Source organism: Heteronotia binoei, chromosome 6, assembly GCF_032191835.1.
Source record: "Heteronotia binoei isolate CCM8104 ecotype False Entrance Well chromosome 6, APGP_CSIRO_Hbin_v1, whole genome shotgun sequence".
In the NCBI taxonomy this organism is placed as follows: Eukaryota; Metazoa; Chordata; class Lepidosauria; order Squamata; family Gekkonidae; genus Heteronotia; species Heteronotia binoei.
The window spans coordinates 132,200,443-132,216,655 of record NC_083228.1 but is presented as its reverse complement, the minus strand read 5'-3'; the positions used below and the strand labels follow the sequence as shown (position 1 = coordinate 132,216,655).

General features: G+C 48.4%; 1 protein-coding gene across 9 annotated transcripts in view; it reads left to right on the top strand.

Moving 5' to 3' along the window:
* Positions 1–16,213, top strand: part of MCF2L2 (MCF.2 cell line derived transforming sequence-like 2) — a 356,849-nt gene that overhangs the window by 270,242 nt on the left and 70,394 nt on the right. For all 9 annotated transcript variants that reach the window (XM_060242617.1, XM_060242622.1, XM_060242618.1 and 6 more), the window contains exons 21-22: positions 12,102–12,227; positions 14,448–14,669. In XM_060242617.1, coding sequence (XP_060098600.1) covers positions 12,102–12,227; positions 14,448–14,669 — 348 coding nt within the window. The remainder of the gene's footprint in view (positions 1–12,101; positions 12,228–14,447; positions 14,670–16,213) is intronic.

The following is a 16,213-nucleotide window of genomic DNA, read 5'->3' as shown; positions in this document are numbered from 1 at the left end:
GCCAGGAGACATTGGGGGCAGAGCCATAAGCAAATGTTGTGACGAGCACAATTGAACTCCAAAGGAAGCTCTGGCCATAACATTTAAGGGGATCACATACCTTTTTAATGCCTTCCCTACATTAGAAATAATGAAGGATAGGGGCAACTTATTTTGGGACTCATAGAATTGGACCCCCTGGTCCAATCTTTTTGAAATTTGGAGAGCATTTTGAGGAGACTAATCTGATGCTATGCTGAAAATCTGGTACCTCTACCTCAAAAAACCGCCCCTCCAGAGCCCCAGATACCCTGGGATTAATTCTCCATTATACACTATGGTCCAGCAGACATTTCCCTCCCTCTGTCCATCCCCCCCCCCCCGTTTCTGATGACCCTGAAGCTCCAAAAGGCCTCCAAACTGGGGCTCCCCTGCCCCCACCTGGGAATTGGCACCTCTACTCACAAGTTGCTGAACTTTCAAGTTTTTCACAGTAACACGGAGTAACCACAAGTTTACCTTCACACTATGCAAACAACCTCTGCAAGGATTGTGCAACCAACAGAGAGTCTGGGCTCCTTTCACAGCCATGTTTTTCTGCCTCCTCCCCCCGCCCCCGCCCGCTCCCCTTCAGCCTTAAAGACGTAGACACATCATCCAAAGAGGAACGCTTTCTCAAGTAGAGACTGAAGCCTCTGGAGGGGGAAAGACACATGATGGCTATGGGGGCGGGGCTTCCCCCCCCCCCCCCCCCGCCGGCCAGCTGACTGGGGGTGGGAAGGAGCCTGAGAAGGAGCTCTTCTTATGCTTTCAACTCACCCCTCCCTGGATGAGGGAACCCTCCAGCTGCAGCCTCTCTCTAGCTCAGCCTTTCAAGAGAGAACAACCTTCCCTTTCTATCTAGCTGTGCCTTTTTATTCTTTCTTTCCAGGTCCCACCCTTCTATTCTCCACTGGGCAAGTTTTCTCTCCAAAACTTCTGCTAACCCAAGCAGAGGGACAGAAGGGATCCTGGGAAATGTAGTCCTGTTTGCTACTTCTCTAGAGCCTGTAGACCGCACTAGGCCTAGGGTAATGATACATGTAAAACAGTTTCCCTTTGTAGAATGATGGTCTGAAACCCAATCTTGTTTTGCTCATATGTCAACAGTTTCTCATTTGTCAGGAATGGGAGTGAAGGGTCACACTGTTCTATCATGTTGACTTGTCTTCTTTGCTGAGCAAATCTGGGAAGGGAGGATCTCAACAGGAGGGACGGTGGCTCAGTGGTAGGGCATCTACTTGGTAAGCAGAAGGTCCCAGGTTCAATCCCCGGCATCTCCAAAAAAGGGTCCAGACAAATAGGCGTGAAAAAACTCAGCTTGAGACCCTGGAGAGCCGCTGCCCATCTGAGTAGACAATACTGACTTTGATGGACCAAGGGTCTGATTCAGTATAAGGGAGCTTCATACGTTCATATGACCAGAGTTACAGAAACTGTGGGAGGATCATAGACAAGTGCTGATTATGCACACACACTGCAGAGAGCCTGAGCAGTCAAAATGTTAAGCTTGACTTTGGATTCTGTGCTTTTTAAGAGAAAAGGGGCGTGTAAGAGGCAAGCTTTGGTTTCTTTATTTTTATTAAAAAAAAATATGCCTCGTCTTTCATACCTTATAGCAACTTATGACTGGCTTACAACAACAAAAATTAAAACTAATGCTGCATAAAACCCAGTCAAAAACTATAAAAGAACATCATAAGATAATATAGCCCTACAAAAGAGACAAAAATATCCATCTTGAAAGGCCCTGTGTTTACAGACCTGCCAAAAAAAATCTAAAAAGGGAGCCTTCTGACCTCCTTGAGGCTATTCCTGAGGGGAAGTGTAGCCACCAAAACAAAAAACAGAACCTTGCAAAAGATGTCTGTAATGTCTGGGAATTAACCAAGTGTGTCAGGTCAGCTTCAGGGGTTGCATATGTTTATCCTGGGAGAGATGTATAGGGCTTTGTGTGTATGTTCCATCCTAGTGTTGAAGTGTTTTACAGCAACGGTCCCCAACCTTTTTGGCATGAGTGACCGGTTTTGTGAAAGACAATTTTTCCACGGACCATGGGTGGGGGGGGGCATAATGGTTTCGGGATGATATAATTGTGCGCTTTATTTCTATTACTTTGGTGTAGTGGTTAAGTGTGTAGACTCTTATCTGGGAGAACCAAGTCCAGAAAAGGGCAACTAGAATGATTAAAGGGTTAGAACACTTTCCCTATGAAGAAAGGTTAAAACGCTTGGGGCTCTTTAGCTTGGAGAAACGTCGACTGCGGGGTGACATGATAGAGGTTTACAAGATAATGGGATGGAGAAAGTAGAGAAAGAAGTATTTTTCTCCATTTCTCACAATACAAGAACTCGTGGGCATTCAATGAAATTGCTGAGCAATCAAATTAAAATGGATAAAAGGAAGTACTTCACCCAAAGGGTGATTAACATGTGGAATTCACTGCCACAGGAGGTGGTGGCGGCTACAAGCATAGACAGCTTCAAGAGGGGGTTAGATAAAAATATGGAGCAGAGGTCTATCAGTGGCTATTAGCCACAGTGTGTGTGTGTGTGTGTATATATATGTGTGTGTGTGTGATATAATTTTTTTGGCCACTGTGTGACACAGAGTGTTGGACTGGATGGGTCATTGGCCTGATCCAACATGGCTTCTCTTATGTTCCCCACTCCTCCACTTGCAGCTGATGGAATGGCCTTGGGTTAGCCAAAGGTCTCACAGAGCTGACCTTGAAAGGGCAGCTTCTGGGAGAGCTCTCAGCCCCACCTACCTTACAGGGTGTCTCTTGTGGGGGAGGAATATAAAGGAGATTGCGAGCTGCTCTGAGGTTTGGAGTTAGGGTTGCCAAGTCCAACTCAAGAAATATCTGGGGACTTTGGGGGTGGAGCCAGGAGACATTGGGGGTGGAGCCAGGAGCAAGGTTGTGACAAGCACAAATGAACTCCAAAGGGAGTTCTGGCCATCACATTTCAAGGGACTGAACACCTTTTAAATGCCTTCCTCCATAGGAAATAATGAAGGATAGGGGCACCTTCTTTTGGGGCACATAGAATTGGACCCCCTGGTCCAATATTTTTGAAACTTGGAGGGTATTTTGGGGAGAGGCACCAGATGCTATGCTGCAAATTTGGTGCCTCTACCTCAAAAAACAGCCTCCCCAGAGCCCCAGATACCTGCAGATTCATTCTCCATTATTTCTTATGGGAATATATCTCCATAGGGAATAATAAAGTTCCCAGCAGAGATTTCCCTCTTCTCCCCTTGCTTTCTGATGACCCTGAAGTGGGGGGAGGGCCACCAAACTGGGGGATCCCTGCCCCCACCTGGGGATTGGCAACCCTATTCCCATGTTGTCTTCTTCTTCTTACATTGTAATATATAATGAAATAATTATACAACTCATGGCCACCGACCGGTACTGGTCCAGACCAGGGGCTGGGGACCCCTGCTTTACAGTTAAGAACCAACACCTTGACTTGAACGCAGAAGCAAATAAGCACCCACTTTTTCGGAATCCATGCTATACAGACATGTCTTGGTCACCGTATCTCAAAAAGGACATCATAGAGCTAGAACTTCAAAGAGCTTCCCTGTGAGGAAAGGCTGAAGTGTCTGGAACTTTTCAGCTTAGAAAAGAGATGACTAAAGGGGGACATGACAGAGGTTTATAAAATTATACACAAGATGGAGAGAACGCCTTCCAAAATACTGGAACCCCTAGGCATCCAAAGAAGCTGACGGGCAGTAGATTCAGGACTGACAAAAGGAAATACTTCTTTCTACAGTGAGTGACTGAATTGTGAAATTCGCTGCCGGAGGATGTAGTGATGGCCTGAGGCATAGACAGCTTTAAAAGGGGATTGTACAAATTCATGAAGGATAGTCTCCTAGCCCCATTAAGAGGCAGTCTGAATCCCAGTGGTAAGAGTAGGGTTGCCAAGTCCAATTTAAGAAATATCTGGGGACTTTGGGGGTGGAGCCAGGAGACTTTGGGGGTGGAGCCAGGAGACATTAGGGGCGGAGCCAGGAACAAGGCTGTGACAAGCATAATTGAACTCCAAAGGGAGTTCTGGCCCTCACATTTAAAGGGATGGCACACCTTTTCAATGCCTTCCTTCCATAGGAAATTATGAAGGATAGGGGCACCTTCTTTTGGGTCTCATAGAATTGGACCCCCTGGTCCAATCGTTTTGAAACTTGGTGGATATTTTGGGGAGAGGCACTAGATGCTGTACTGAAAATCTGGTGCCTCTACCTCAAAAAACAGCCCCCCCAGATACCCGTGGATCAATTCTCCATTATTTTCTATGGGAATAACAGAGTTCCCAGCAGACATTTCCCTCCCCTCCCCCCGCTTTCTGACGACCCTGAAGCGGGGGGAGGGCCTCCAAACTGGGGGATCCCCTGCCCCCACCTGGGGATTGGCAACCCTAGGTAAGAGGCAGGCCTTGAATTCAGCAGGAGCTCACAGGAAGCACAGCTCCTGAACCTTTCTGATGGCTCCTCCTCCCCATCTACCTTCTACATTGAATAGGAGGTGCAGCTGCATAACAATCCCTGGATTAGGAGAGCGGGCAGTCAGCCACCCACCAGGAGCTTTGCCATGCCCCCAGCAGCCCTCATTAACCTCTGGAGAAGCCCGTGCCACCCTTTCTTCACTTCTTATGTGATTTTGGGTAGTGGGTGGCTTGCCAGCCTTTTGACTGTGGGGGGGGGCAGCCCAACAGAGCCCCAGGCAAGCGAGGCCTGCTTGGGCTGGCTGGATCTCTAGCCAGTCCAAGCAGGCCTCACTCACTCTGGGCTTTTCTTTCTTGCATCGGGTTGCTTTTGGCTGGTGAGGGGTGGTGGCATATGCTAATGAGTTATGCTACTGAGCTGCGCCCCCTATTTTTCTACAAAACGGCCCCTGGCAAGAGGTAATGTCAGGGGAAGGTCTCAGCCTCTATGCCCCGTTGTGGCCCAAAGCCACGTTTAATCAGGCCAAGAAAATGTCGCAACTGTGTTGTTTCTTCACCCTAACCCACAGTTTACCACCACTATGGAAGTACAAAAGGCTTTCTTGGGAGGGAGGAATGTCTTAACAGGTGCTGCCTATACAAGATATAGCACCAGCCGATATGGAAAGCCTCCAATTAAAGGAGTTGCTTCCGAAGCAGCCAGTGGATGGCAAGAACCTCTGGTAAAATTCACACCAGGTTGATCTCTGCCGATCTTCGCTGTCACTTTTGTCTCAGCTGGGTTCCAGTTTCACGGCTGAACCCAGATTTACAGAAACAGCCTGAAAGCTGTTGAGAGAAATGTCGGAAGTGTAGGGAAGGTCAAGCATCCTTCATGCACACATCCCTTTTGTCTTCAAACCAGACTCTTGTCCTTCTTGTTGTACACAATTCCATTGAACCACATTTAAAGAGAGGCTCTGCCATTATCTCACCTAGCTTGATCTCATGTTTAAATCTCTTGACTGAAGCCCTCCATTCCAACACAAACCAACCTCTGACTCAACCCTTGCCTGTGTAATCACAACATGTGCTCAAGCTACTTAAGCAGTTGTTATCCTAGGATAATTATCCTTAAGAAAGAGCCTTCCATATTGGCTGCTATAATGTTTGGTATAAACATCAGTCGTGTGTTCTCTTTATAGGCATTTCTGTAATGGGCAGCCCAATCCAGACATACATGGCAGGCGGCCGCTCGGGAGAGGGCTTGTTGGCTTCCAAAGGGGAGACAGTAGGCCACGCTGGGAGAGGGAAGAGGGGTCTGATGAGCGAGAGGGAACCCGTCGCCATGGTGATTCCGCCCGGGTGCACGCCATTGGCCCACTGCTGAGGCGGGGGTGGGGAAGGCGCAGGCTCGCACGGGACCACAGGATTGGCCAGCCCGTTGCATGTGACCGGGCGAGGGGGCAGAAAGCCCGTGCCTGAGAGGCCGTCAATTCCCCCGCTTCTTCCCGCTGTCAGAGACTCTGCCAATGGCAGGCTGGCGGCCAGGGGCATACGCGGACAAGCAGGAAGTGCCAAGTGCAGGAGTTCCCTGTCAGGACAGCGACTAGAATGTGTTTCTGGGATTGGCCAGACCAAGTCCAAAAGACACCACCACCACCCGGAGCGCCGCCCCCCCCCCCCGGTGTTGCCCTGCTGCTGCTCCCCGCTATGTGCAAGGAACACCTCCCCTGGGGGCCACAGGAGTGAGAGCCACTGGGCATGCATCCACTTCAGCAACCCCCCCCAAGTGCCCAGTAGCCCTGTGCAGTCGGGTAGGCCGTCAGCTCCGGGCAGGCTGAGGGGCGGCACTCCCCCTCCCCTGTCCGGCCATGCTAGGGGCAGCATGGCGGCTCATAGCCCATTCCCCACTCCCAAGAACCAAGTCTGCCCACTCTTCCAGGCACTCCCTCAGAGAGGCCACTGACGGTGGGGAGGGGGGTGTTGCCCCAGGAACTGCAGCATATGCCAAGCAGGAGAGACAACAGAGGGCACATCTCAGACTTTATTTTTCCGGAACAGAGTGCAGCAGTTTCCCTGGTGCACACTGGGCAGTCTCGATGTGGGCGGGGCTCCGCTCTGAGTGGCGGGCAGAAGCAGCTGAGGGAGTGGGGGGGCGGTGGAGCAGCACACACAGAAGCCTCTGTGTTGGAGTCCCACCTGCAAAACGGAGATCAAGAGCATCTGCAGGGGCTGCGGCTGGAAGAGCAGGCTGCATTTCAGCCAGGCACTCTCTTAAAGGGACAGTCTCTGACCCACGTCCCCGCAGTGGGGCAGCTGCCACACACACGCTTCGTGCCCCACCAGGAGTTGGGAACGCGGCAGAGGCCAGACCAAGGGAAGGGAGCAGGCGGCAGCACAGGGGAGCGAGGTCAGCAGATGTCCCCTGCTGGAGCCCACTGCCTGGTTCAAGTGCCAGAGATGCTCGCACACTGAGCGGTCGAGAGCGAGGGGAGGGGGAGGCAGGGGGGGACAGTGGAACTTACCCAGCCATGGGCGACAGTCCTCGCATGCAGAGCCTCCGGAAGACCTGGAAATAAGAGCAGTTAGCCCCAGGGGAGAGAGAGGTCCCTCGCAAGGTCCTCGCAAGTTACAGATACTGTCAAAGCAACCGTGAGGTGCAAAACCCATCACCAACGTGCCTGCCTGTCCCTCACTCTAAGTCCATATGGCTGGGAGCTCGCCGGCAGAGTTTCCTGCCTTGTGCTCCTCTCCCTAACAACTGAGTTGTGTGAGGCCAGAGCGGAAGTATTTCTAGGAGGGGGGAGACCACGATTGGGTGCTGGGGAGGGGGCTCATCAGCCCGAGGCGCGAGGGGATTGGGGAGGCAATCTCGCCGCTCCCTAAGGGGTTTCCAAGCTTCCGCAGCAGCGGAGGCAACCTTTGTTTTTGGTTTCAACGAGTGCCTTTGGGGCACATCGCCATTTTTGCAGGCGTAAAGTTGCACCTCTGGGGGGGGTGTCATGGGCCCAACTGCTCAGGAAACTGCCTAAGCCTGGCCGCGCCCCCTCCTCCACGACCCTCCTCCGCCTGAACATTGCACTCCGCCTCACTTCTGCCCACACTCGGGCGCAGCGCTCAGGTGCCGCTGCCCTCGGACAGAGCGGCACTCGGGCAGCCCCCCACCTCCTCCGCTGTGGCAGCGGCAGTCATACATCAGCACAAACCCTTCCTGTGCCCACGTAGCGGCTCGTCTGCTCCCAAAAGACTTTCTGCCTCCCCTGCACTCTAAGTGTGGGGTTTATGGTGATGTTTATTAAATCCATAATGCAGAAGCCAATAGAAAAGTTGAACAAATATGAATCTGTTGATCCAATGGAGTGACAGGGATATCTTCATCCTGCTTGGCAACCAACAAACGTGGCTTTCTAGTCAAACATGTTTAACAAGTCAACACCTCAGTCACAAGAGGGGAGTATCCCATTTGGCCATCGTGTTAAGCAAAAACTACTCTTCAGCAACCTACTAGTCCACATCGGCTCAGTCTTGTTAGAATGTAAACATTGTGGTAAAGTTGGAACGTTCATGCATTGTTGGTGGGAATGTGATTTTGTACAAAGTTTTTGGCATGACATAGTGTCTCAAATTGAATATTTAACAGGATTCAAAATCCCTTTTCGACCTGAGGTAATATTATTGAACTATTGGCAAGGTATCTTAATTACAAAAAATCAAAAAAGACTTTATGGTTATTCTCCTTTCAGCGGCTAAAACCACTGTTACGTTTTATTGGAAATCCTCCAAAACTCCCACCATTCAGGACTGGTATAGTAAGATCTGGGACCATTTGTAAATGGATAAGATATCAGATTTGATATCCAAGAATGATCCTACCTTAAATCATTCTGTTTACTCTGAGCGTTGGTTTCCGATCTTAGAAAAATTAGGTGATGTAAACTTTGGTATATAATAAAATTTAATTGATTTTGGAAAAAAAGAACAGAAGCTAAGCAGAGCCGGCCATGGTTAGTATTTGGGTGGGAGACCAGTATCTTCATTTAAAAGAACCAGACAGACGGGTAGGTGATATGAAAGACCTCTGCCTGAAATCCTGGAGAGCCGCTGCCAGTCTGACATTGCTGCTCTCGATGGACCAATGTGCTGATTCAGCATTACATGGCTGTTCAGCTGTTAATTGAAATCCTTTAATTGGTGTTACTAAGGGTTGAATTGAAAACCTTCATTGTGTTCCGTCACTGAGCCATATTAAACTAGAAGCCATAAACAAGAGCCAAACAGGCTCTATGTATTAAAATGTTGTCGTTTTCAAAAACAAAACAAATGAAAAGCCACCAAATGAATCACTAAATTCCTGCTTCAGTTATTGCCAGTAAACAAATTTGCCTTGATAATTAGAGGGTTCAGATCACACCTGGCCATCGCCTTCAGCTTTGTCTGTTAGCACTGTGAGATGCTGAAGAAATAAATTGACTTCTTCAGGATTGTTCTGTATTCTCTTTAAAAGGACATCCCATCGTTCTTTAAGATGCTTAAACCTACAACTTGGAAGTGTTGCTTGGCCAGATCCCATTCCGAGCTTTCTACACTGAGTGCTGGGGATCTGTTTAATATTCAGCATGTGTGTGTTGAGAGAATTGTCATCTCTGGAAGAAATGGACATCTGTAGAAGTTAATTTTTCTATTCTGTAGGGCACAGTTGTGGAGCTAAGGAGGTCTATTCAGAAGTAGTTTCAGGTGAGGAGCTAGGGTTGCCAACCTCCAGTTGGGGGCTGGAAACCTCCTGGAATTACAAAGTTCCTCTTGAGGAAATGGCTGCTTTGGGAAAGTGGATTCTGCAGAAGTCCCTCCCTTCCCCAAATACCATCTGCCCCCCAGCTCTACACCCAAAATCTCCAGGTATTTCTCAAGACCCTTTGTGGACAATACGCCAAGGTGCTACCTCAGTTATTATATGGAGCAACAGTATGGATTCATAAAAAAAATGAGACTATAGATTAACCACTAACACAAATCTGTGGAATACCGAAGTGAGTTGGCAGTGACCGCCCTCAGTGTACAATTGGGCCAACTTTCCATTGAAGCTAGAGCTTGGAGTCTAGCACTGAATATGAGACTCAAAATAATATTCTCAGAGAATAACAGCTGACTATTTTATATGAAGCAAGATAACCTCGCTAGGGCGTGGAACGTAGCAATAAAAGAAAATTTGAATGCCCTACAAGACTCAGGAAATGTAATTGCTTCACAGGGACGGCCTGTAGCTCATTAAAAAACTAATTATGAAGACAGATGCAAATAGAACCATATGCAGAGCTAGGTGGGTTTACTCTTCTCTTCATATTGGGATTCTCCCAAGCTTTACAACCCTTAAGTAATTGTTCAGCTTAATGGTCCCAAAGTACAGACAAGCAATTATGCTTGCAAGATTAAATACATTATGTTCTGCTGTTTCTGAAGGCCGCACATTTGGCATGCCATTCTCAATTTGATATTACAGCTATGGTTTAGGAGGTATTGAATCTAGTGAACCTCCTAATGGCATCTGGGTTTTGGCCACCGTGTGAGACAAGAGAGTTGGACTGGATGGGCCATTGGCCAGATCTGTCATGTTCTCAGGGTGCAGGCAGACAGGAGTCCAAAGCCAGTCCAAGGTCAAAGTCCAGGAAGTCAAGCAGGAGCCAAGTCACCAATGCAGAATCCCAAACCGGAATCAGAAGTCAATGTCCAAAAGCCAAAGGGTCAGGGTGCCAAGGAAGTCAAGCAGGTCAGGATCAGGAATCAGGAAGGAGCGTGGATGCAAGCCAGAAAATAGACTTGTTGCTTCCACAAGGTTACCAGGTCCTGGGTGGGAGCTATATAGGAGCCTCAATCAGCCTGCTCCCTGGGTGGCAGTGACTCTGCTAGAACTCAGGGCTGAGAGATCTGAAGCATCGGTTTGCCTCATGTCTTCGCTCTGAAAGTTCTTTCCGGAGTCTGCTTCGAACTCTTGAGATGGGAGGAGGAGAACTTGGAGGAGATTGATCGTCAACAGCTGACACTGGTGCCTGGAGAGTGATTGATGGGCCAGCTGCTGTTTGTTCAGCTGAGGAACTGGCTAGCAATTCTTCCAAGTCTGTTAACCCTTCCAGCACCACCTCATCAGGGCTCATGACAAGATCCAACGTGCCTTCTCTTGTGTTCTTATGTTTGATTTGAATGTTCCTGGTATAATAAGATGAGACAGAAATGGATTAATCCTTTGACACAACAGTGGACCAGTTCCTCAGCAGATATCCTTGTTTCTAAATTACTATTGATTCAAGAATAGAAAATATACGTTCCAGCTAAATTTTTAGTTTAGGCCATGAGAGTTCAGGCAACGTTAGAGTTGCCAAGTCCTCTGTGGCCCCTGGTGGGGGACTTTTCTCACAGCGCTATGTGCATCATTGGGAGAGGATCCCCACCCCCGCCTGCCCAATGAGGGCCTGCAGGCTGGGAACCTCCCGAGCGGAAGAACCCCCGCCCAGCCCAGGAGTTTGGTAGCCCTAGGCAACATATAAGAGAAAAGTTGTCTCTGTAGCATACGGACAGACAGACCCTGCCTGATCTGAATTCTTCCTTTCCCCCTCATATTCCAAGCTAGGTTTGAGAAATGCTATTCAAGACCTATAGGTCAGAGGAGTAGAGTAAGGGGTGGGGGTGGGGGTTGGGTAGCCATGTTAGTCTATAATAGTAGAACAAAATTCAGGTCAAGTAGTACCTTTAAGACCAACACTTTCCGGGGGTATAAGCTTTTGTGAGTCAACGCTCCCTTCATCAGAAGGATGTAACAAAGTCAGCTCACGGAAGCGTATATACCCTGGAAAACGTTGTTGGTCTTTAAGATACTACTGGACTCAAATTTAATTTTGAATCTCAGACCACAACGTTGTTGGGGGTTTTTACCCTATAGTTCTGTTTTTTCATTCCTTTCCTTTCCATTTCTCAAATTCTTTTCTCCCTTTCTCCTCTCCAAAAAGAAGAAAAACAGAAAAGAAAATAGTGTGGGGGGGGTGCCTTTGGTGCAGTTCATTTTAGGACACAATGCCATTTAGTTGAAGATCAGGACTAATTGGCTGAAGGCCAGTGGGTGAAAATTTACTTAGTACTGTTGCTAGTACTGTTCCTGGGAAACACACACACACACTCTTAAAAGAAACGATGAAGTTCATCAAGTGGTATTTATATTCACCATGGTTTACATATAAACTGCCTGATAAACTAGTTGCCTGTATTGTCTTATCAAGCAATGAGGAGAATCTAACCCTCTTTCATGGGTTCTGGATGAGGTACAGAACTGTGGTGAGTTTTCCCCACACACACTTGGCAAGATAAGGACCAACTTACATTATATGTTCACTGTGGTAAGTTAACCTACCCCCTCAGGTTTTTGAGAGGATAAAATGGAAGAGAGTATAATGATGCAAGCCACTTTGGGGAGAAAGGGAGGGTATAAATTAAGCAAATACATTAATTACCACTTAGTCAACTGTTGCCTGCCTGTACGAACCCAGAGGAGGGTTTCTTTTGCCACAGACAAATGGCGAAGGAGGTTTTCAGGATGGAAAAACGTCTGAGAAGTCTTCTCACGCATTGCTTGTCTTTTTTGTATCAATTCACGAACAGGAAATGTTGAAGTGCAGCAAGAATTCGGAAGGCACGGCAGAACTGGAAGAAGCACTCGCCACTGTGCTTGATATTATCAAATCAGCTAACGACTCGATGCATCAGATAGCAATTACTGGCTATGAGGTATGCATTTAAGCAAGTCTCATAAAGACCAGTGTTCTCGTCAAATCTTATTAGGGATTCCTCAATTACAAGCTCATCAGCAATGTGGGGGGGGGGTGCCCAGAAAGTTTGTTCAATAGTGCCACCCTTCACCAAGCACACTTAAGAGTCCTGCTCTCTCAGTTCATGTAGGAAGGCAGTGAAGCTCGGGTGTTTCTCAATGCGAACCGAAGATCCAGCCTAGAACACACCTTCTTAATTCTCTTAATTAAGAGGCTCCTCTGAATGTAACGAGGCTGAGAAATAAGGTTCGCATGATGAGATGGGAGAGGAATGCAGGAGGAGGTGGCTGGGGTTCATGAATTTTTAAAAAATCCCTTCCCCCCCCCCCTCAGAATTGCTTCCCCTTCCCCCTTTCACACCAAGGCAAACAGAGTGAATAGCATGTCCTCCATATCTCTCAGGGGCAAATCAGTCTGGTTTGTGAGGTACACAGACATCCCCCTGGGCTTGAGGAAAATGGCACGGTTCATTGTAGCATATTGAAAATCTTTATTTTAGGTCAAAAGCAAGCATCAATTTAATCCATGATGCCCAACTTTTCTGTCAGAACATCCTCTCTCTTTTGCATTCTTGTACTCTGGCAGTTAATCTTAGAAGCTCCACATGCCACCTCACCCCATGATACTTTCCTCTCCGCCCAGCTGAAGTAATTCTTTCAGCATTCCATGACTTGTTCATCCACTATCAGTAGCTGGAATGTTTGCAAAGATTCTATGACGGGGTGCCTAATGGTAGCTCTCCAGATGTTTTTTGCCTACAACTCCCATCAGCATGGCTGATGGCTGGGGCTGATGGGAGTTGTAGGCAAAAAACTTCTGGAGAGCTACTGTTGGCCACCCCTGTTTTACGACATCACATCAGCTATGCCACCGGGGGTGGTGAAGGAAGGTCATAGACATTGTCACCTTGCTTTTAAGCTACTCACACAGTGTCCAATAATCAGTTTTTAATCTATTTTTATGATTGGTTTCCCTTTTCAGGCAAGAAGGGCATTGATATTGTTAAAAAAAAAACTATTTCCTTGTCATTTCTTAATCCTGTCTTGTGAACCACTGACCCAATTTATTATACATCTGAATTACATAATAGAAATTCTGTGTTTGTGGGCGATAGTCCAACTGCTTCAGGCTCTTGGACAGTGCCAGAATCTCAGTTTAGCTGAACATTCCATGATGACTAATGAAGCAACTAGGAAATAACTGTGACCAAAGGTACAACTCTTAAGACAGATGGAAAAGGGCTTAGCAAATACTCCCAAAGATAAACACTGGGGAAAGAAGAAGATATTGGATTTATATCCCATCCTTCACTCTGAATCTCAGGTCGTTTTCGCACTCACCTTAATCAGCAGCGACGACCCTCTTCACCGCGCAGGATCTGCGTGGATTTCGCACTAATTGCCGCGGAGCACCCGGAAGAGCCGGAAAGTCCCGGCGCTTTTGCAGCGCAAACGGAAATCGCCAAAAAGCAGTTTGCGTTTGTGCCGCAAAAGCGCCGGGACTTTCCGGCTCTTCCGGGTGCCCCGCGGCAATTAGTGCGAAATCCGCGCAGATCCTGCGCGGTGAAGAGGGTCGTCGCTGCTGATTAAGGTGAGTGCGAAAACGACCTCAGAGTCTCAGAGTGGCTTACAATCTCCTTTACTTTCCTCCCCCACAACAGACACCCTATGAGGTAGGTGGGGTTGAGAGAGCTCTTCAAGGACAGCTATGTGAGAGCTATGACTGACCCAAGGCCATTCCAGCAGCTGCAAGTGGAGGAGTGGGGAATCAAACCCGGTTCTCCAAGACAGGAGTCTTCAGTTTGGTGTAGTGTAGTGGTTAAGTGTGTGGACTCTTATTTGGGAGAACCAGGTTTGATTTCCCACTCCTCCATTTGCACCTGCTGGAATGGTCTTGGGTCAGTCATGGCTCTTGTAGGAGTTGCCCTTGAAAGGGCAGCTGCTGTGAAAGCTCTCTCAGCCCCACCTACCTCACAGAGTGTTTGTTATGGGGGAGGAAGATAAAGAAGATTGTAAGCCGCTCTGAGTCTCTGATTCAGAGATGGGCGGGGTATAAATCTGCAATTCTTCTTCTTCTTCACTACACTCAAGATCAGGGATGTGAAATGGAACTGTAATTTGAGGCGGTGAGGGCCAGAACCTTACTTCTTTCCACTTTTCTCTCCTCTCCCGGTCTCTAGGGTGATGTCCACGAGCTCGGGAAGTTGCTTCTGCAGGGCTCTTTCAACGTTTGGACGGACCACAAAAAGGGCCACAACAAGGTGAAAGATTTGGCCAGGTTCAAGCCGATGCAGAGGCACCTCTTCCTCTACGCAAAAATCCTGCTCTTCTGCAAGAAACGAGAGGAAAATACGGACGGGCATGAGAAGTCTCCCTCATACAGCTTTAAAAATTCTTTAAAGGTAAGGAGTCGGTTATGGGAAGTTTTCTTGGCTTTGCAGGCAGAAGGTCCCCAGTTCAACACAGGAAGCTGCCTTCTACTGAATCAGGCCCTTGGTCCATCAAGGTCTGTATTGTCTACTCAGACTGGCAGTGGCTCTCCAGGGTCTCAGGCAGAGGTCTTTCGCATCACGTACTGCCTGGTCCTTTCATCTAGAGATGCCGGAGATTGAACCTGGGACTTTCTGCATGCCAAGCAAAGGCTCTACCACTGAGTCATGGCCCCTCCCCACAAGGTAAAGGATCTCATTTATTTACATACATCATACATACTTATTTACAGACTTATTTACAGCAGAGGTCCATCAGTGGCTATTAGCCACAGGGTATTGTTGGAACTGGGGCAGTGATGCTCTGCATTCTTGGAGCTTGCGGGGCTGGGGGCCCAGTGGGAGGGCTTCTGATGGAGCTCCTGATGGTGCCTGGGTTTTTTGGCCACTCTGTGACACAGAGTGTTGGACCGGATGGGCCGTTGGCCTGATCCAACAATGGCTTTTCTTATGTTCTCTTATTCATACCCTACTTTGCCCTCAATGGGGACCCATTGTGGCAGAAGAGAGAGAAGGTCTGTCCCACATTCACATTTTCTCGGCTGCGATACAGCTAAGGGAGGATTCATTTGGAAGATTATCTAGATCAGGGGTGGAGAACAGTGGCTCTCTAGATGTTTTTTTTGCCTACAACTCCCATCAGCCCCAGCCATTGGCCATGTTGGCTGGGGCTGATGGGAGTTGTAGGCAAAAAACATCTGGAGAGCTATTGTTCCTCACCCCTGATCTAGATGTTGTATCAAGCAGCTGATGAGGAAATTACTTTGACTTTCGGTCTCTGGGAAGATCTTCTCTGGGAAGATCGAACGCCTGTTGCCAGGGCTGTAGCCAGGATTTCATGTTTGGTGGGGCCCACAGCAAGATTTGTTGTTTGTGGGGGGCATCTGGTTTGGCAGCCCGGGGCTCTTGGTACTGTAAACTGCCTTGAGTTCCACAAGCTAACCCCCTTCATGCCTGGGCAGCCACAGCAGCTCTGCTCCCCCCACCCCTTTCTTATGTGTCCATCTCTCAGAGAGACAGAGACCTCTTGACTCCACACACCCCCCCCCCCCGCTTTGCTCTGCAAGATGTTTTAGGGAAGGGGAGAGAAAAGGCGAAAAGACCAGCAGCGATGCTACCGCTTGCTCAGAGTGGCAGTGAGATTGGGGCCCTCCAATGGAGGGGCCATATAGTTGGAAGGGGGAGTTGAAAGGATGGGCCTGGCCCCTCCCAGGCCCCACTATAGCTACCAGGCTGCCTGCTGAACCCAGCACTCACCCCCAACCACTCTCGAATGGAATGTTTTCATAGGCACAGCCCCTACAGCAAGTACAGTTAGCTCGGGAGAAGAATAGCAGCGATGGGTTCAAATTCTCCTCCCTGACTTGTGTTGGAGCTTAGAATCTAGATGTAAATAAAGTCTGCTTTCTGGCGTCATTTCATCGTCTGTAGAAGACCCTCAAGTCAACACAAAAGTG